This window comes from Apis dorsata, unplaced genomic scaffold, assembly GCF_000469605.1.
Source record: "Apis dorsata unplaced genomic scaffold, Apis dorsata 1.3 scaffold_77, whole genome shotgun sequence".
NCBI classification, from domain to species: Eukaryota; Metazoa; Arthropoda; class Insecta; order Hymenoptera; family Apidae; genus Apis; species Apis dorsata.
Genome location: NW_006263375.1, coordinates 18,713 through 36,569, shown reverse-complemented (window position 1 = coordinate 36,569; position 17,857 = coordinate 18,713). Strand labels below are relative to the sequence as shown.

Here is a 17,857-nt window from a genome sequence, read left to right as displayed (position 1 = left end):
GTGTGTGTGTGTGTGTGTGTGTGTTCTTTGCGGTAACACACGATACACAACCATATCCATATTAGGGTTGCGTATAACAGAAGGTTGACCCGATTTCTCCGTCCCTCCGCCAGGCTTCGGACGTTCGGAGAGGAGAGGAGGAAAAGAAGAGAAAGAATGGAAACCCTGAATCGAATCGAAAAATCGGTGACATTGAGGAGCAAGGATGCCCATTGTCATTGGGTTACTGGGTGATGGTCGTTCGTTCGCGAGGAGCTCGCTTTGAAATCTCTCTCAACTCTTTGAATCAGAAAATTGGAAGGGGGGATAATAATAATAATAATAATAATTTTTTAAAATTAATCAAATTAAACTTCCTTTTACCGCATTTCAGATTCATGGACGGTCGACAATGCGTTAACAAACACCAGTGCTGCTATGATGTAAGTGCTATTCTTTTCTCAAAGCGAACGAAAATACTAAAATTACTTTATCGCATCGTTGCCAACAAGATTATACGCGTATCATTTGTTAAAGTTTAGAGAAACTAAACTTGTTCGATCGTTAAAATCAAGATGATATTTCTATTCCGTTCTCCCCTTTTTTATTTTTTTCACGATCGTGAAATTGTGCATTTAAATATTATGTTACCGGCAACATTGTTTTATTTCACATTGTGATACATCGTGTAACGTTACACACTTTGCAGCGATGATATTCGAGAAAGGACCTACGAAGAAAGCACAATGCAACGTGGCTTAGAACCGGTTGGCAAATCTGTGAACAGAGAACTAGTGAGTACTTTGTCTCCCGCGATAATTTTTACGCGTCGAAAACTTACGTACGACGTACGAATTAAAAAATATAAAAAAAAGAATGGCCGCGTTTTAGGTGTACAGCGACAGTTCTACATCTCGTTCCAAGCAAACTTCCCCTCTCCCGGCTGCTCAAAGGGACGTCAAATACATTCACGCAGAATCTTCGAGCGGTAAGCGAGTTAAAAATAATTTTCGAGGGACGGGAAAAATTTGTTTCGTTTATTCCACGACTTAATAATAATAATAAAAAAAAAAAAAAATAACCTAGGTTACCAAACAGAACCGGTACAACAAAATACCGTGACGACCGTGCACACGACGAGCGCGGCCCAAGAATACGGAAACGTGGAGTACATCCCAGTTCCATCGCCGACGCCAGCGGTGCCCATCAACCTGGCACCGGGTCCGAACACGAAAGTGACGACCACCATCAAGACGTACACGTACGAGTTGCCAGGGCCACCTGAAACCTATCTACCAGGTGGCAACGTGCCAGGAACCGTGGTGTTGCCAGGTGATCAAACCATCACGTACACGATACCGAAGGGAACCACCTCGACCACAGACAAAACGATCACCTATCAAACCGTGACCGAGAACGTGCCGTCTAAAACCCCGGCCAGATACAGTAGCCCGCCGCCACCTGTAGCGGACGTCACCAAGAAATCCACCACGATTCACCAAGAGTCGAAATTCTATCGGGAGGAACATCACGGTGGCAGGGTGACGAGTCACCCGACGACCACGTCCTATCACCCTGGCTCGCCACCCATAGAGAACAAAACGACGATCACGAGAAACGAGAAGTATTATCAAGTGGACGGTACGCACCCGAATGGATATCATCCGGGCGGCGATCATCCGGGAACCACGGTGATTTACCAGAATCAACCGCCGAACGTAAGCGAGACCCACACAACTATAAATCGAATCGAGGAACATTATCCTAGCCGGCCACCGTCCAGCGGACGACACCCGACACCTGATAAACCGGGAACACCGGTTAATTATTATACATCGCCACCACAATCTAGCGCCCAGCCGCAATCCACCACTATATATAAATTATCGAACACGACCACAACGATACCACCGAACAAGAACCCCGAAGACCACGAGGTTTTGTTACCTAAACCGTTCCCGGTCGAGGATGTTCGAGCCAAGCCTGTTAACAACGTGCAGACCCCTCCTAAAAAGTTGGAAGATCTTATGGCGTCGTTTTCCGACACGGAGGTAAGGGGGGGGGGGGGAGAGACGATTGTTTTCAATATTACCGCAATCTGTCCTGCAACGACAAATTGTTTTTATTTTAATTTTATTTATTTTCTTTTTTAGCGCGAGGTACTGGAAGATATCGAAAAAAGGGAAAAAGAACAACAGAAAGATTCGCCGGCAGTGAAAAAGGAAGTCGACTTTGTACCCCACACACCGCCGAAAGTGAAAAGTAAAAATGTCGCAGGACCTCCGGTTTATTATCCTCCAGGAGCTGCAGAGTTTACTAAAAAAGAAGAATATAGCGCGGCTATGTCGCAGGCTGGTGTAAGTACATTGCCTATTTTCAAGAATAATATTTTCTTGCTGTTACGATATAAAGTATGTATTTTATAATGAATATTGATAATTAATTCTGGTTCCAATTTTTCAAGAATATTTTCATGTTACGCGTAGTGAATTAATACGATGAAAATAATGAAAATGACATGTTATAGGGAGGATGGGCAAAAGCTAAGGGAAAATACGAATACGAAGCGTCTTCAAAAAGTAAAACGAAATCGAGCAGCGGCAAAGCAGTCGTACCCGTTTGCCTACCACTTTGCTGTGCCTTGCCATGTGTAATTATGTAACTTATTTTAATATTAATATTAATACGTTTCAAATGATCAAGGAATCTATTAGTCATGTTATTATAAATGATCGCGCGTCAGAATTGACCAGTCTTCCGTCATATGTGTAGAAAAAAAATTTTAACATAAAAAAAAAAAAAAAATAATCTTAAGAAGTTACGAAATAATTAGCAAAATTTCAAATATTTTTTTGATTTCCTGTTTGTCAACAATTATGTATGTATATATATATATATCGATAATTATATCGATAAATAAATACACATTTAAAACTTGATATAATTTTAATTTGAAAGAGTAATAATTAAAAGAAATGAAATGTAGTATCATAGTTATTATTTTATTTTTAATATCTTTTTTTAATTATTACTATCTTCATATTAAATAATTTTTGCAAACAGTAAAGCTATATTATTATTTTTATTTTAATTTTTAATAAAACAAAAAATTAAAATAAATTATACGAACGATATTTTGTTTTTATCCTATTGTATATATTATATAATTGGATTTTATTTAGTATAAAATCATATCCTCATTTATTGCGTTCGTAGGAATAAAAAAAATTTATTTATTTTTTTATTCACTTTATTATAAAAATACTCTTATATTTCTTATATAAATTCTATGTTTCATATTTTTTATATAATACATAATATTTATATACAAAAATGCTTTGTTATGAACTAAATATTTTACATACTTTTATTAAGATTTCATAAGATCAAAAATAGTTTTAATGAATTTCTCCAAAAATTGAAGATATCAAAATAAAGAAAATGCAATAATAAACTCTTACATAGTTATTATATTACTATACTTATATTATTGTAGAATTTTAAACAAAAATTATAATAGAGTTTATAAGACTTTTAGAACTTTGAAAATTTGTTAAGGCACAAGATATGTTTTTCATAGTTTAGAATAATTTAAATATTTATATTTAAATATAAGTAAAAATCATAATTATATATCAAAGTGCCTTCAATCGTGTTTAAAAATTTTTATAATTATGAAATAATACCGTGAATTATGGTGCTATAATAATTTTAGTAAATAAAGACATGTAAATATAATGCACTTTCATAAAAAAAATGAATATGTGCATTATAAAATACGTGAATATAAATATTTTTAAATATATGTAAAAATTGCCAATTAAAAGTGCCATTATAATTCTATAAAATATGTATTAATAAATAATAGTAACTTCTACTTTAATGAAACATCTATTCCATCGAATCAATAATATATTTATTCTTCCACCATTTGTATCATTTTAAAATCCTACAATCATAATAAATATTTCTGGCATCATACTTGAAAATATGTAAACACTTTCTAATAATAATATACAGCGTACACAGTAGCCACACAGAATATTGTATCCTGAAAAAATGTTATTATATTTGTATCTACTTATCTAATTATTTTTTAAGACTTTTATTCTCAAATATTTTAAATCTTTTTCATTAATACTAAATGTTTCATGAAATATTGTATTGTCCTTAACAGTGTTTATTTTTATTTGAAAATGTATCTACCAATTATATTTCTAACCAAATATCGTAATTGTACAATCATTTAAAAAATTAATTATGACCCTTACATTTAAGAAACTATCATATGCATATGTATCTGCTTCTGCATCCCAAATACACCTTGTTCCCATTTTTACCCCAGCACCATATTGTTGACCCAAAACCACATTTACGATATATTTATAACGATTAAAATTTAATTCTAGAATTATATAATAAATTATTCGATATTTAAAATTAGTTGATTGTATTTAACTATTATTCAATGAAATCCTAAACCAAGAAGAGAAACTTCACCTTTAATTTTTTCTCTAATTATATCTGCTATATCTTTAGTCCATTGAATAGCATCTTGAGCATTATAAGTTTTTTCAGAAAGCTGATCAAATAATACGGTATGTATAACTTCTTTAGCGCTCATGGGTTTAAATCTATATCGAAAATACTTGTTTGATTTCACATCATACACTAATCAAGATATATTTTGTTAAACTATTGAAAATTCTAAGAAGAATTTTATGATTCTAACCACTAAATACCAATCACTATCAATTGTATTGTTAAATTCAATACAAATAAAATATAATTAAAATAATATATGGAATAATAAATAATAAAACATATAGAATATATATAGAATAAAAAAATCATTGATTGTGAAAGAACATTAAAAATAATTAAGCAAATTTAATAAACTTCATGTAATTAAAAAGATCGTATCAAAATTGTTAAAAATTTCTTAATCAATCAAAATAAAATATAAAAATAAAGAATATATGTAATTAATGAGAGTACTTCTCATGTAAATGCGGACGTATTTGATAAACTGGTGCTGGTGCATCATCAAGTATTTCAACATTGAGAAGCGTCTTTTCAACTTTCTCTTCTTCCGGAACATAATGATTTTCTTGTACTGTTTCTTCTTCTGATGCAACAGTACTTTTGCTTTGAATATTTTCCATTTATTCTAACAATGTTGGAATTTATTTATGTAAAAATAAAATATTTTTCACTCTACACTTAGGTTATGCGACCAATCACTTCAAATGTCACCACTAAATGAGCAGAAGCGCGCGCTTTTCTCATTTGTTACAAATTGCCGCGAAATTCAAACGAAGTTTAAAATACTAAATTTAATATTTCTTTCGCTCATTAAATATTTCTAAAATAATTTTCAATAATTTAAATTTATTTACGAAAACTATTATCTATATTTTACTTACTAACTCTATATTTAATGAAATAATATAATATATTTTAATTTTTAATTTTATAAATGAATAAAATATAGAAACAACAATTTAAATTTGCAATGAGAATAATTTTATTTATATCATAGTAATTTAATCTGTTATTTACGTTCATATAAGTATTTATCTCATTTGTAAAAATATATATATATATATATTTTTTTAATAGTTTGTACAATGTACAATGTTCATGTTTTTAATCGATATAAGTAATACAATACAATACAATTGACGCGTTCTTTATGCACATACACGTGCAATTTTCGCAATCGCGTTGAAACGTATCTTGTAAATGACACTTAAATGCATCAAACGCATTTCTATACCCACAAGCATTACTTAATGCATTCGATTTCGTAATATGTATTCATTCTCGTCTCGACACACGCTTTACTCGGTAAAGAAGTATGCGAAACGCTAAAAGAATTTGCGCGTACGAAGTTTCTAGCGTCTTACGAATTGTTTTACGTCGACAATGTATACACTAACATTTCTGGCCCGACAAATAAAGACGCTGACGTGCTTTTGCTTTTTAATTAAAGAAAAAGAGCAAGCAGTATCACACAGAGAATGCGAAGCAATTGCGAACTTTGATTCAGTTCAAAATGATCAATTATCTGAAATATCTGGTTCTCGCGTTTAAGCCTTAACAAGGTTTACAGTAACAAGCTACGAAATTTTCATCGTCTATTATGCGATATTGGTAATTCTTGTAAGTGGTGAAATCGTTCTCGCGCATTTCGTTCGAGTGATCGTAGATCTTTTTGATTACTGGACGGAAGCTTGGAATTTTGGCAGCCGCGGCTATTTCATCATAGTACGCCCATTGTCGTTCCTTTAGTTTGACGATATGCCTTAACTGTAAACACACAAGCGGTCTTAGTCTTTTCTTTTTCTTTTTTTTTTTTTTTTAAATTATCACGTAATTAATGCCGATAATTGATTATGGTTATACAATCAAAAAATATTAAACATTATACACATATTAATGAAATGTATACCGGAATTCCACTATCAAGCAGAGCTTTCTTCTCCTTCTCGTACTCTTCGTACATTTGCTTGGTCGAAGGTAGTTTGATCTGACCTTCCAAAATACCTAAAATATATTGAGCTTGGAGATGGAACATGGGAAATGGAATTACTATTCCGGGCAATCCCATCACGAATAAATTCGGATAATCCATGTGTATCAGGTGTTTGTAAATCGGCTCGACGTGGTTGTCGTCCGTACGCATCTCAACTTTAGTCGACATAAAGGGATACGTAAATTTATAACCTGAAAACATTGATATTTCGTCGAAATTATACAGTATTGAAAATTGGAACGAGAAGGTCAGGGTCCTACCGAGAGACAAAATTTGGAGTGTTAATAATTTATAGAATGGAAAAAGAAATCTGATAATTAATCAAAAAAAAAAAAAAAAAAAAAAAAAAAAAAAGGGAGAGGAAAGTGGGGTTTTAAAGAATTTCCGGGACCGAAATCGAATCCCGTTTTCTGCTTAAAAAAAAAAAAAAAAAAAAAAGGGAGAGGAAAGTGGGGTTTTAAAGAATTTCCGGGACCGAAATCGAATCCCGTTTTCTGCTTAAAAAAAAAAAAAAAAAAAAAAGGGAGAGGAAAGTGGGGTTTTAAAGAATTTCCGGGACCGAAATCGAATCCCGTTTTCTGCTTAAAAAAAAAAAAAAAAAAAAAAGAAAAAATAAAGTAATAACATTATCGTAGATTTTTTTCAATTCAGGCCTGAAGAGAATTCGACAGGGCCCTGACATCATTCGTTTATGTATAATTTGGGATACCTCGATCACTTATATGTACGAAGGAGATCAAGTCTTTTTACCGGTGCAATATATGAAGTTGTCTACTTCTGCAGTGGAACCATCGCGGAAGATGAATATGTTTCCTTGAATCGATTGGATTCCAGGCCTCTCCTCTACGACGTTCGACATTTGCGAGCCAACACTTTCAGGTAGATTGTGGCTTAAATATATCTGTGTGTGTGTGTTTTATTTTTTTTTTATTCATATGAAAAAATTCAAAATGTATAATTTTTATGGGTAATGTAAATAACGTAATATCGAGCAAAGTTTACCTTTTCGGCGTATTGAGAGATTTCCATTGCGATATCGATACCAGACCAAGATGCACCCAGAATGCAAACTTTCTTCCTGGCAAACATTTCCGGCACTCTGTACTGATGGCTGTGTATGGATTCCCCAGGAAAACTCTCGATGCCTGGGATGTGTGGAATGTGTCCTACGGTGTAATGACCATTGCACACGACAACGGCGTCGAACGTTCTAGTCGTTTCCACGTTAGTTTCTAAATCCTGATACGTGATCATCCAGATCGTCTGGCCATTTCGTAAAGTTTCTGGCTCTACGTGTTTCACCAATGTGTTCAACTGGAAATAAAATGATAAAATGATAAAAATATAATCATTTAATTCGAGCTAAATTTTTTTTAAAAATTATTCCATTACCTTAATATGTGGATATAAATTAAAATGTTTTGCATAATCCCAAAGATACTCTCGAATTATGCTGTGATGAACAAATGACGATCCTTCGTCCTCCTTCATTGGAAAATCGGGTATCTGCATTATTTCTCTTGGAAGATTCGTCCTGTAATACATATATTTCATTAACAAAATTACTCTTAAATGAATGGAGATTAAACGATTATATATTAATATTTATAAAAATATATCAATTATTATTTTAATTTATATTATACCGATTACGTTATCAAACTCGATAAGAGAAACATGCACAACACATTATTTATGACAGAATGATGCTTCCTTTTACATAATGATGTTAGCCTTAATATTAAAACGTTAAAACGTATAAACACATAAATCATTGTGAATGCTTATATGAACTATAACTTTCATACGACATAAAGCATACTATATTATTATGCTATACTATAATAAATTCTGAAATAATTCCTCTTATTCATTAATTCTGAATTATTGAGAGCGATTCCTTCTATTTATTGCCAGAAAAATATATTTGATTAAAGGATTTGTGTGAATAATGATCAAATAAATAAATTGTTATTACTGAGAGAAGATCATTATATCATTTTCTAAATTGACTAAATCACTATTCTATCATCGTAGAATCCGAGTATGATCGTTTCAATATCTTCAAGGTCTTTCCTACGTTTCATAATATTTATTGCTAACCGATACAAAAATATTATCATACATTTCATGAAATATCTAGCTGTTGAAAAGTGCTATTTTTTTCCTTTTCTTTTTTTTCTTCTTTTTTTTTCTCTCTTTTTTTTTTATATAGAAGAACATTTGTACGTATCCACAATGATTTCGATGCAATTTGAACAATATTAATCGATTTATTTAGATATCGATATAAGCATCGAAATTATTATTATTATTATTATTATTTTTTTTTTTTATACCGAAACAATTTGCTAAACCGATTGTTTTATTATGTTAAGAAGCGTATCTCATGTCAGCAAAGTTTATCTCGACTGGGTAAAACGCAATTATTCCCATTACATGGTATGGAAATAGAAATGAAACGAAAACCATTGATCATCTTATTCCTTTCCGATTCGAATGATTCATTATTATGAAAGCTATTTACTGCCTTTATATTCAATTACGTAACTATTATACGTTATTAATTATTCTTTAATTGTTAGAAATATTTCACTGGGTCTATTCAAGTCTTGGATCCAATTTAGATTCCCATATTGGCTTTCCATCATGGCAAAATTCATTAAGAAAATAACTCGTCGTCGGGAAGAAAATTTCATTTCATTTCATAAGTTGTTTTGAATAGAAGTAGATCAAACAGGAAACACCCTTCTTGATGTTTACCCCAAAAGAAATTTATTATCCGTCTATCGCGGATCATTTTTTTTTGACACGTTATTAAATTCTTACGTGTTTACACGTACATTTTAATTATATCTTCTGAACGTGAAAAATACATATACCGATACTTTCAAATGTTGCCCGCAAAGTGAAAGCTTGTCGTTCTCGAGCAAAGATTTTTCCTCGATTCACGTTGTAAACATTACTGGTTTCCCCTAATTATTACCGCGAATAATTTTTTTTCCTTCCCGTCAAAATGTCACGCCATGCCGATTTCGATATTGAAATGCCCAAAGGCGGCAGTATGTCTGTTGGTTGCAGCAATATCGAGAACGATAGTGTCTACGTAGTGATGCATATGAATCACTGAATCACTGTCCCGATCACTGTGTAAGCGGTATGAGTAAATACAATCTTTTAACGTGAGCTTGAATGATGAATGATCGTTCCGAATAACAGGAGTGAATGCGGTTCGATCAGGTTTCTAAGATTTTCACTTCATTCGATACACCGATGCGTGTACACACTTTCGTTATTAAAATTATTTTGGATTCTTCTCGATTTAATTTAATTTCTTCCTTACGAAAAACTAATTTAAGAATAATAAATTTCTTTACAGGTTTTTCTCAGAATATTTTGTTAATTATGATATTTAATTATAAGTATATGAAGAGCTAAATCAATTTAAAATTTATTTCTCCAATTAAAATGTTTTGCAACTGTTTTAATTTTTCTTAAATATATTAATATTAAATATATTAATTTTTTTTAAATATGATATAAGCTTGAAAATTATTATTCCGAAGAATTGAGAAAACGATATAAAAGGATGTTAAACTACGAGTGAAAAATAGCAAGGATTTTCAAACTCACCTTAGATTTTTGTACATACTACTGTGAATCGGTAATCCATGTTTATCGACATCAGTTTCGTCAGTATAGATCCAAGTTCCGCCGACTTGATCGGTTTGCTCGAATAATGTAACACTGTAAGTATCCAATTTGGCGGTTGTATGGCGAGCAACCACCAATCCAGCGACACCGCCACCAATTATGGCGATTCTTGTTTTACTACTCGGCATATTGCTGACAGGAAGCTCCTTGAAATCTAATGAAATATAAAGAATAGGAAAACTGTAGTACAGTTATTTAAGCTTCGAAGAAATTATCAAATAATAATAAAATTATTATATATACATGTATTATATACATGTATTTGTGTGTGATGTAATAAACCTTCGATAGAACGCATTTAGAATTCTTATCTCGCAAATTTTAATCTTTTTAACTAATGTTATCATTACTGTCAAGAAGTGAAATGATTATGCTCGCATTTAAAATTATCATCAGACTTTTTCAATCTGCTATTGCACGAGCAGATATTACTATGTATATGTCTATGCTTAATTGCTTTTAAATTAAATTGTATATTTTACGACTTAACACCATATCCACGCGTCTCAACTCGATAACATTATTTGTTTACATGTTATGCATCGAATTTTTCATTTTATATTATGGCCTCATACACGTACAAAGTACGATGTATTTTCAAAAATACGTTGAAATTTATTTTCCAAAAATATTATTATTAATTCGTATATTACGAATGAATCCGAGATTTTAATTAATCCAATAATTATTAAATAACTTAACTTTATCGTTTAATTTTCAATTTCTTCGTTTTCAATTTTTCTCCTAAAATAATCTAAAGAAATAAACAGATCTAATCGTGTGTCAAATTTATCCTCGATAAATCTGACGCAACAGCTGGTCAAAATAAACGCTGTATGAGAAAAATTATCTCATATTGGCATAAATCCGTGAAAAAATAAGCAGCAATTTGAAAAATATGAAACAAGTATAATAAGTACGTACATTGAGGAAGAATCGTGTATACACGTCGATGGGCTTCCCGTGTTTCAGGCAGGTAAATAAAATCGAGTCGGTTACTAACTAACTAATACAATATTCTCGAGGAATAATAAATAAATAAACGAAAACTTGCTTGTCGTCTCGCGTATTATTAAACTAAATAAATTATCTTAATACTCTTGGTAAGAGTACTACTACGCTTTCCCTTCCCGTTTTCAAGAGAGAGAGAAAGAGAGAAAGAGAAAGAGAAAGAGAGAGAAAGAGAGAGAGAGAGAGACTTTTGATAAAGAGAAAATAAAAGATTGGGTGCAGCTTCGGGCGCCGCGATTATTGTGCGACGGTGCGACGATAAATCTGTCGAAGGGTATATAGTTGTATAGAGAAAGAGGATGTGAAAAATAAAGACTTGACTTGATGCACCAGGAGGGAACTAATCCACGAAGCTGCTCGTGCAGAAGCTGAATTAAGACTGTCCACCCGAAAGCAAGCCGCTAGATACAAGCGGCGCCGATGGCCACCTTCCCCTCCGATCGTAACCGGCTTACGTAAATGCGGGAAACATTTCTTTCTAGAAGCGAGCGTGCAACTTGTCGAAGTCTCGGGGGAGTTAAATTGAAGGAGATGAGAAAAAAACAAAGTTGATTCTTTTGAAATTTTTATACCAAATAAAGAGAATATATATACATAATTTGGGAATAATTTTATTAGATTATATTAGATCGTTTGATCTTCAAATATATTTATGTAATGAAATGTAAGGATATTGAAAGTGTAAAAGAATGAATACAGGAATGAAACGAGGAAAATTTTCTTACTTCTTTGATTTTCTATGATTGTTCGATTGTTCAAGATTCGTTGAAATAGTTATTGCATTATCATAGAAAAAGAATTTATCTCCTTCTTTGATTGAAAAATTAGTAATGAAAATTTGCAATTCTAAGTGTATATATTATTAAAACTGAAAAGAAAGTTATCTCATTTATATATTTCTTATTATAATGAAAGATTTTAGATCTTATCAAACAAAACTTAATTTTATTAATATAATATTAAATAGTATATAATGATAGTTGATAAACTGAATGATGTTTTAATGATTCGATTCTTTTTTTAAATCTTTTTTAAATTGTATTATTTGATATGTAAAATGGATTAAACAAAAATCTTATTTTATTTAACGATCTATTTCAGAATATTATCAAAACAATATAGAGATAAATAAGAAATAAATTTCAAAGAAATAGGAAAAATACAATTTTTTATTCATGAATAAAGATAGAATGATAATAATTAATAATATCCAATTTTTCCTCAATCTTTTTTCTTTGATATTTCTTCGTATGCAATAAAATTATATACTTAATTCAACATCAACATTGCAAATTCAAGGACTTATAATTATTCATGGTTAGCCAGTTGTTTAAATTGCAATAAAAACGATTAAATCGTAATTCAAGAAGATATATACATAGAAGTACAACATAAGAAGTTTTTTTTTTTTTACATCTATAACTTTGGTATTACTGGTTTTCTATGGGATTTCTATTCGAAATTTTATGTACATCTTTTAACAATTTCCCATTTTTTCCCAATTTTCAATTTTCTATTCTTCTATTTGAACTTTGTCATAATATGAGATTTGGAGCAAGTTCTTCTGATGAAATCACGACGAGTATAAAATCAGTGTCAGCTTGACACGCGTTTTACGTATATATGTATCCTATGGCACGCGAATCCACACGCTCGTCTAGAAATATACATGCGTGCAAGTGCATCGAAACTTCATGATGATGATTCAAGAGACGATAGAATTTCGTCAACTTCTCGATGAAATATTGAGTTTTAGAAATGTTAAAACATTGATTTCTGATGAAATTATAATAGAGAATTTATATCCTTATATATAAAAATAATGTTATCATAGTTGAAGATTAAATAAAAAACATTGATTATTTATTATGTTTATTTAAATAATTAATTAAGTAATATTAAATTTGTAAAGTAAATTTTTTGTAAAATATATTAAATTTTATATTAATAATCATTTGAAATTTAACTTAATTAAATTTTCTAATAGTTTTTATTAGGAAAGTATACTAACTATAGTTCGTAAGAAAACTATTTGTATTCTTTCGAAATGTAAATAGCAAGCTATCTTTATTCATTCTAACAAAAAAATATCTATTCATATTAATCATGTAATTTATACATAAGGCGTTAAGCAGACACTTCAACTGTATGATGCAAGAAATTCGGTAAATCATTTATTTTCGTTTGAAAAGATATGGTAGTTGTAAATATATAACTTGATAATGTAGAAAGCATTCTTTTTGAAATTTTAAAATTATTATAAGCGTAAAAAGCATTGCTTTCTAAATTTTTAAATTATTAATTATGAATTTATGTATAATTAAAATGTTATTATACGTATATTTTGAATTTTTTTTGGATTAATAAAATCTGTTGTTATTAAGAGATAGTATGATGAAATCACAGAAAGTTGTGAAGTCAGTGACCTGTTTGTTAGTAAACGTAAAAATATATATTCGGAATATATACAAGATGACATATATAATGAAAATTTAATACCTTTATATGTTCTATAAAATATTAATCATTTATATTTTTGACAATTGTTCAAATTATTTTGTGTTTCTATAAAATATATTATATATAAAATATATTATATACTTTATTGATACACATATATATTTAAATTTTTTACTTTGAATTATTTGTTATCTAAAAATTAGTCAAATTATTCTGATTGAACATGTGCAACAAATATTATAAATAAATTTTATATTATAATAAACTTATAATATTACAATAAATTTTAATAAAACAAATTTAAATTTATTTTTATTTTTTTAATAAATTAATAATAATTATTTATAATAATTATTTACTTTTCCCAAAAGGAAATCTTTAAATAATCAAAAGACAAATATAAAATTGAATATTATTCAATATAACTATATAAAATTGAATTTGATAACACGAGTAAAATTATAAAATTCCCTAGATTTTATCCTATCAAAATATTTAACTGAATAATAAAACATATAAAAGAATGTAGTAGTAATAAAAATAATAATATATGATATGATATTATAAATTATATATTTTTAAAATTTAATACATGAAATATGTAAGATTTATATTTCATTTTCAAAAATTGGTACTACATGTTTTGACATTGGTCTAAGATGGCGGTATTTTTCAGTGTTAGTCCATGGTGGGAGTATCGCGATCTTTAATTTTTTCGTATTATAGTTGAATTTTGTTGCCAATGAATCATGGAAGCTGGTGCGAGTACCGGTACTCGTACAACGCGATTTATGATGGAGGGTGTCGGAGCTCGAGTCATCCGTGGACCCGAATGGAAATGGGGTAAACAGGTTAGTCAAGAGGTTAACTGATTTTAACGTAGCTTTTACCCAAAATATCATATTATATTTGTAGAAAATGTTATTTTAACGATAGTATTTATATTTCTCTGCTTATATTTTTATATAAGATACAATATTTTTTTTCATAACATTGTAAAAAAGCTTATACATGTTTCTTTAAGGTTATTACATTATATTCGATATTTCATTTAATTTAGTGTTAGCCTAATTTTGCTTATGTTTAGTATGCTTTATAATATACGCGTAAATGATATCTTTTAATAAAAAATATTTTATACAATTGTTTTCTACATAAGATTGCATAATTCTTATATTAATATATTGATGAATATTTATGTAACAAATATACATATTTATACATAATTTTTTTAATATAATAGGATGGAGGAGAAGGTCATGTTGGAACTGTCAGAAATTTTGAGTCTCCAGAGGAGGTTGTTGTTGTTTGGGATAATGGTACAGCAGCTAATTATCGTTGTTCCGGTGCATTTGATCTTAGAATCTTAGATTCAGCTCCAACTGGTGTAAAACACGATGGAACAATGTGTGATACATGTAGGCAACAGCCAATTTTTGGAATTCGTTGGAAATGTGCAGAATGTGGAAATTATGACCTATGTTCTATTTGTTATCATGGAGATAAGCATCATCTAAGACATAGATTTTATCGTATAGCAACACCTGGAAGTGAAAGAGTATTATTGGAACCCAGACGTAAAAGTAAAAAGGTACTAATATTTTTATATATTACCTTATTATTATCATTATTATTATCATATCAGTATGTAATATATATATATATTTTTTGTAATATTAGATTGCAATTCGTGGTATATTTCCTGGTGCAAGAGTGGTAAGAGGCGTTGATTGGCAGTGGGAAGATCAAGATGGTGGAAATGGCAGAAGAGGTAAAGTTAATGAAATTCAAGATTGGTCTGCAGCCAGTCCACGTTCAGCAGCCTATGTTATTTGGGATAATGGTGCCAAAAATTTGTATCGCGTTGGTTTCGAAGGAATGGTTAGTTCTAAACATAATTAATAAATAATAATATAAATATATGAATAATAAATATATAAATAAAGAACGATTGTTAATATTTCAGGCGGATTTAAAAGTTGTTAATGATGCTAAAGGTCAAACGGTTTATAGAGATCATTTGCCATTATTAGGTGAACAGGGACCAGGTCGTACTGGACCTCATGGATTACAAATTGGAGATCAGGTTATTAAATTATAATTATAATAAATATTGTACGTATTATAATTAATATTATAAATGTATAAAATTTATTTTATATTACAGGTTACTGTTGATTTAGAGTTGGAAATCGTACAGTCGTTACAACACGGTCATGGTGGTTGGACTGACGGTATGTTCGAGTGTCTCGGTACTACGGGAACTGTAGTTGGCATTGACGAGGATCATGACATTGTCGTGTCATATCCAAGCGGTAATCGATGGACTTTTAATCCTGCCGTATTGACAAAAGTACAAATACCAGTACCAGTTACCAGTTCAAGTTCTGATAATCAAACTTTTGCGGTTGGTGATTTGGTGCAGATATGTAACGATATAGAGAAAATAAAACTACTTCAACGTGGTCACGGGGAATGGGCCGAAGCAATGGCACCGGTATGTATTATAAAATTTAAAAGTAATCATTTTTTAATATATTTACAAACTTGTTTTTAATAATATTTATATTCCTATAGACTATGGGAAAGATTGGTAGAGTTTTGCAAATATACCACGATGGAGATTTAAAAGTAGAAGTTTGTAGTACATCTTGGACGTACAATCCTCAAGCAGTTACAAAAGTTGCAAGTAGCGATGGTAGTGTACCAGGGAATAGCAGTGGAGGTGCGTAGAAATATCTAATATCGAAATATATTTATTTTATTTCTTTTATTTTTGGAACTTAAAAAAGAATTAATATTTCTGAACATTTTTTTTCCAGAACGTTTATCGGCATTATTGAAAAAATTGTTTGAAACACATGTCTCGGGTGATGTGAACGAAGAACTAGTGAAAACTGCTGCAAATGGTGACGCTGCTAAATGCGAAGAATGTTTAAAAAGACCTGAGGCTGATGTAAATGGTGTATTTGCTGGTCATACCGCCTTACAAGCTGCAAGTCAAAATGGTCATTTAGAAGTTGTTAAAATTCTTCTTCGTTATAAAGCAGATGTTGAAATTGAGGTAAGAACTTTTTTAATACGTTGTTCAATACGTTATATTTATTTATAATATATTCGAAATTATTTTTAAAAAAAAGATAATATATATTTGAAGAATTTAATTAAAAATTGAAATACATTAAAAGTAAATAATTTTTAATGTATTCAGGATAAAGATGGAGATAGAGCCGTACATTATGCAGCATTTGGAGACGAATCTGGTGTGATGGCATTATTGGCAGGTGCTGGAGCTGATTTGAATTCTAGAAATAAGAGACGTCTGACTGCCCTCCATATCGCGATTAGTAAAGGTCATGCCGGTGTCGTGCGTACATTATTGGAATTAGGATGCCATCCAAGTTTACAGGTAAGTACATTTTCTTCTGTTTTGCACGTACAACTTTTATATTTCTCTATTGACACAAGCATACTTTAAAATATATATTAAAAGTTGTCTTGATTATTTTTAATACTTTTAATATATATATATATTTTTGCGCATTAATTATTTACATTATAATATCATTAAATTTATTATTTCGTATATAAAAATTTTGACGAAATAAATACGTTTTTTAATATTATTAGAGAACTAAAGCAATTCTTTATTTTTAACGCGTTTTTTCTTCTCGTTCTCCTAGTAATTTCGTTGACTCGAAAATATATTCGCAAAAATAAATTTTCTCTGTTTAACGTTTCCAAAACGTTAAACGCATAAAAATATTTGTAGCATAAATACACGTATATACATAAGTGCACGTATCGTCATACTTAGGTCATCATAGTTGAGGGAACAGCTCGTACGGAACGCTCAGCATGGTCATTTAATTTTTTATTCCCCCAGTGGATAATTCCGGCCGACGAGTCTACCGCGAATTTTTCTACCTCGGTTTAATTACTCGACCTGAAATTCGCTTTCCTTCGTTTTTTGGGCTCCGGGTCCGTAAGCTCGGCAGAACGCGCGCGGGCAGAATCACACGTACGAATGTGAATTAGTGTTAATTCACCTTTGTTACATGGGTATCTCCTCATTTGCAGGAGACTTAATTAATTCAGTTATCTGCCTGGAGGAAGCCTCGAATTCCACCTGCGTTACGAGTGTCGCAGGATTGT

At 30.6% G+C, this 17,857-nt stretch overlaps 4 protein-coding genes and 1 long non-coding RNA gene across 6 annotated transcripts in view; 2 read left to right on the top strand and 3 right to left on the bottom strand.

Moving 5' to 3' along the window:
* Nucleotides 1-2,773, top strand: part of LOC102680078 (mucin-12) — a 16,072-nt gene extending 13,299 nt beyond the window's left edge. The window contains exons 6-11 of the mRNA XM_006610706.2: nt 374-422; nt 689-773; nt 871-967; nt 1,066-2,030; nt 2,133-2,336; nt 2,507-2,773. Of these exons, the coding sequence (XP_006610769.1) occupies nt 374-422; nt 689-773; nt 871-967; nt 1,066-2,030; nt 2,133-2,336; nt 2,507-2,641 (1,535 nt within the window). The 3' untranslated portion in view covers nt 2,642-2,773. The remainder of the gene's footprint in view (nt 1-373; nt 423-688; nt 774-870; nt 968-1,065; nt 2,031-2,132; nt 2,337-2,506) is intronic.
* A 1,100-nt stretch (nt 2,774-3,873) lies between these two features.
* On the bottom strand, nt 3,874-5,351 carry LOC102679573 (tctex1 domain-containing protein 2-like). 2 transcript variants are annotated; one of them, XM_006610704.2, is made up of 4 exons: nt 4,978-5,349; nt 4,480-4,613; nt 4,251-4,384; nt 3,874-4,030 (listed from the first exon to the last, which is right to left on the bottom strand). In XM_006610704.2, the coding sequence occupies exons 1-4, from the start codon at nt 5,142-5,144 to the stop codon at nt 3,983-3,985; spliced, it is 483 nt and encodes a 160-aa protein (XP_006610767.1). In that variant the 5' UTR covers nt 5,145-5,349; the 3' UTR covers nt 3,874-3,982. The 2 variants fall into 2 exon arrangements, with proteins under 2 accessions (XP_006610767.1, XP_006610766.1); XM_006610703.2 differs by lacking the exon at nt 3,874-4,030 and having other exon boundaries at nt 4,159-4,384; nt 4,978-5,351.
* Nucleotides 5,352-5,558: 207 nt separating this feature from the next.
* Nucleotides 5,559-11,630, bottom strand: LOC102679444 (flavin-containing monooxygenase FMO GS-OX-like 4). Its single transcript, XM_006610702.2, has 7 exons — nt 11,156-11,630; nt 10,151-10,385; nt 7,910-8,051; nt 7,520-7,831; nt 7,268-7,418; nt 6,434-6,708; nt 5,559-6,291 (listed from the first exon to the last, which is right to left on the bottom strand). The coding sequence occupies exons 2-7, from the start codon at nt 10,357-10,359 to the stop codon at nt 6,079-6,081; spliced, it is 1,302 nt and encodes a 433-aa protein (XP_006610765.1). The 5' UTR covers nt 10,360-10,385; nt 11,156-11,630; the 3' UTR covers nt 5,559-6,078.
* Nucleotides 11,631-14,353: 2,723 nt separating this feature from the next.
* Nucleotides 14,354-17,195, top strand: LOC102679316 (E3 ubiquitin-protein ligase MIB1-like). The gene is made up of 8 exons (XM_006610701.2): nt 14,354-14,553; nt 14,946-15,293; nt 15,383-15,583; nt 15,669-15,788; nt 15,870-16,199; nt 16,280-16,427; nt 16,525-16,766; nt 16,914-17,195. The coding sequence occupies exons 1-8, from the start codon at nt 14,452-14,454 to the stop codon at nt 17,178-17,180; spliced, it is 1,758 nt and encodes a 585-aa protein (XP_006610764.1). The 5' UTR covers nt 14,354-14,451; the 3' UTR covers nt 17,181-17,195.
* Nucleotides 16,547-17,857, bottom strand: part of LOC116184944 — a 4,515-nt gene continuing 3,204 nt past the window's right edge. The window contains exon 2 of the long non-coding RNA XR_004149640.1: nt 16,547-16,695. This is a non-coding gene — a long non-coding RNA (uncharacterized LOC116184944). The remainder of the gene's footprint in view (nt 16,696-17,857) is intronic.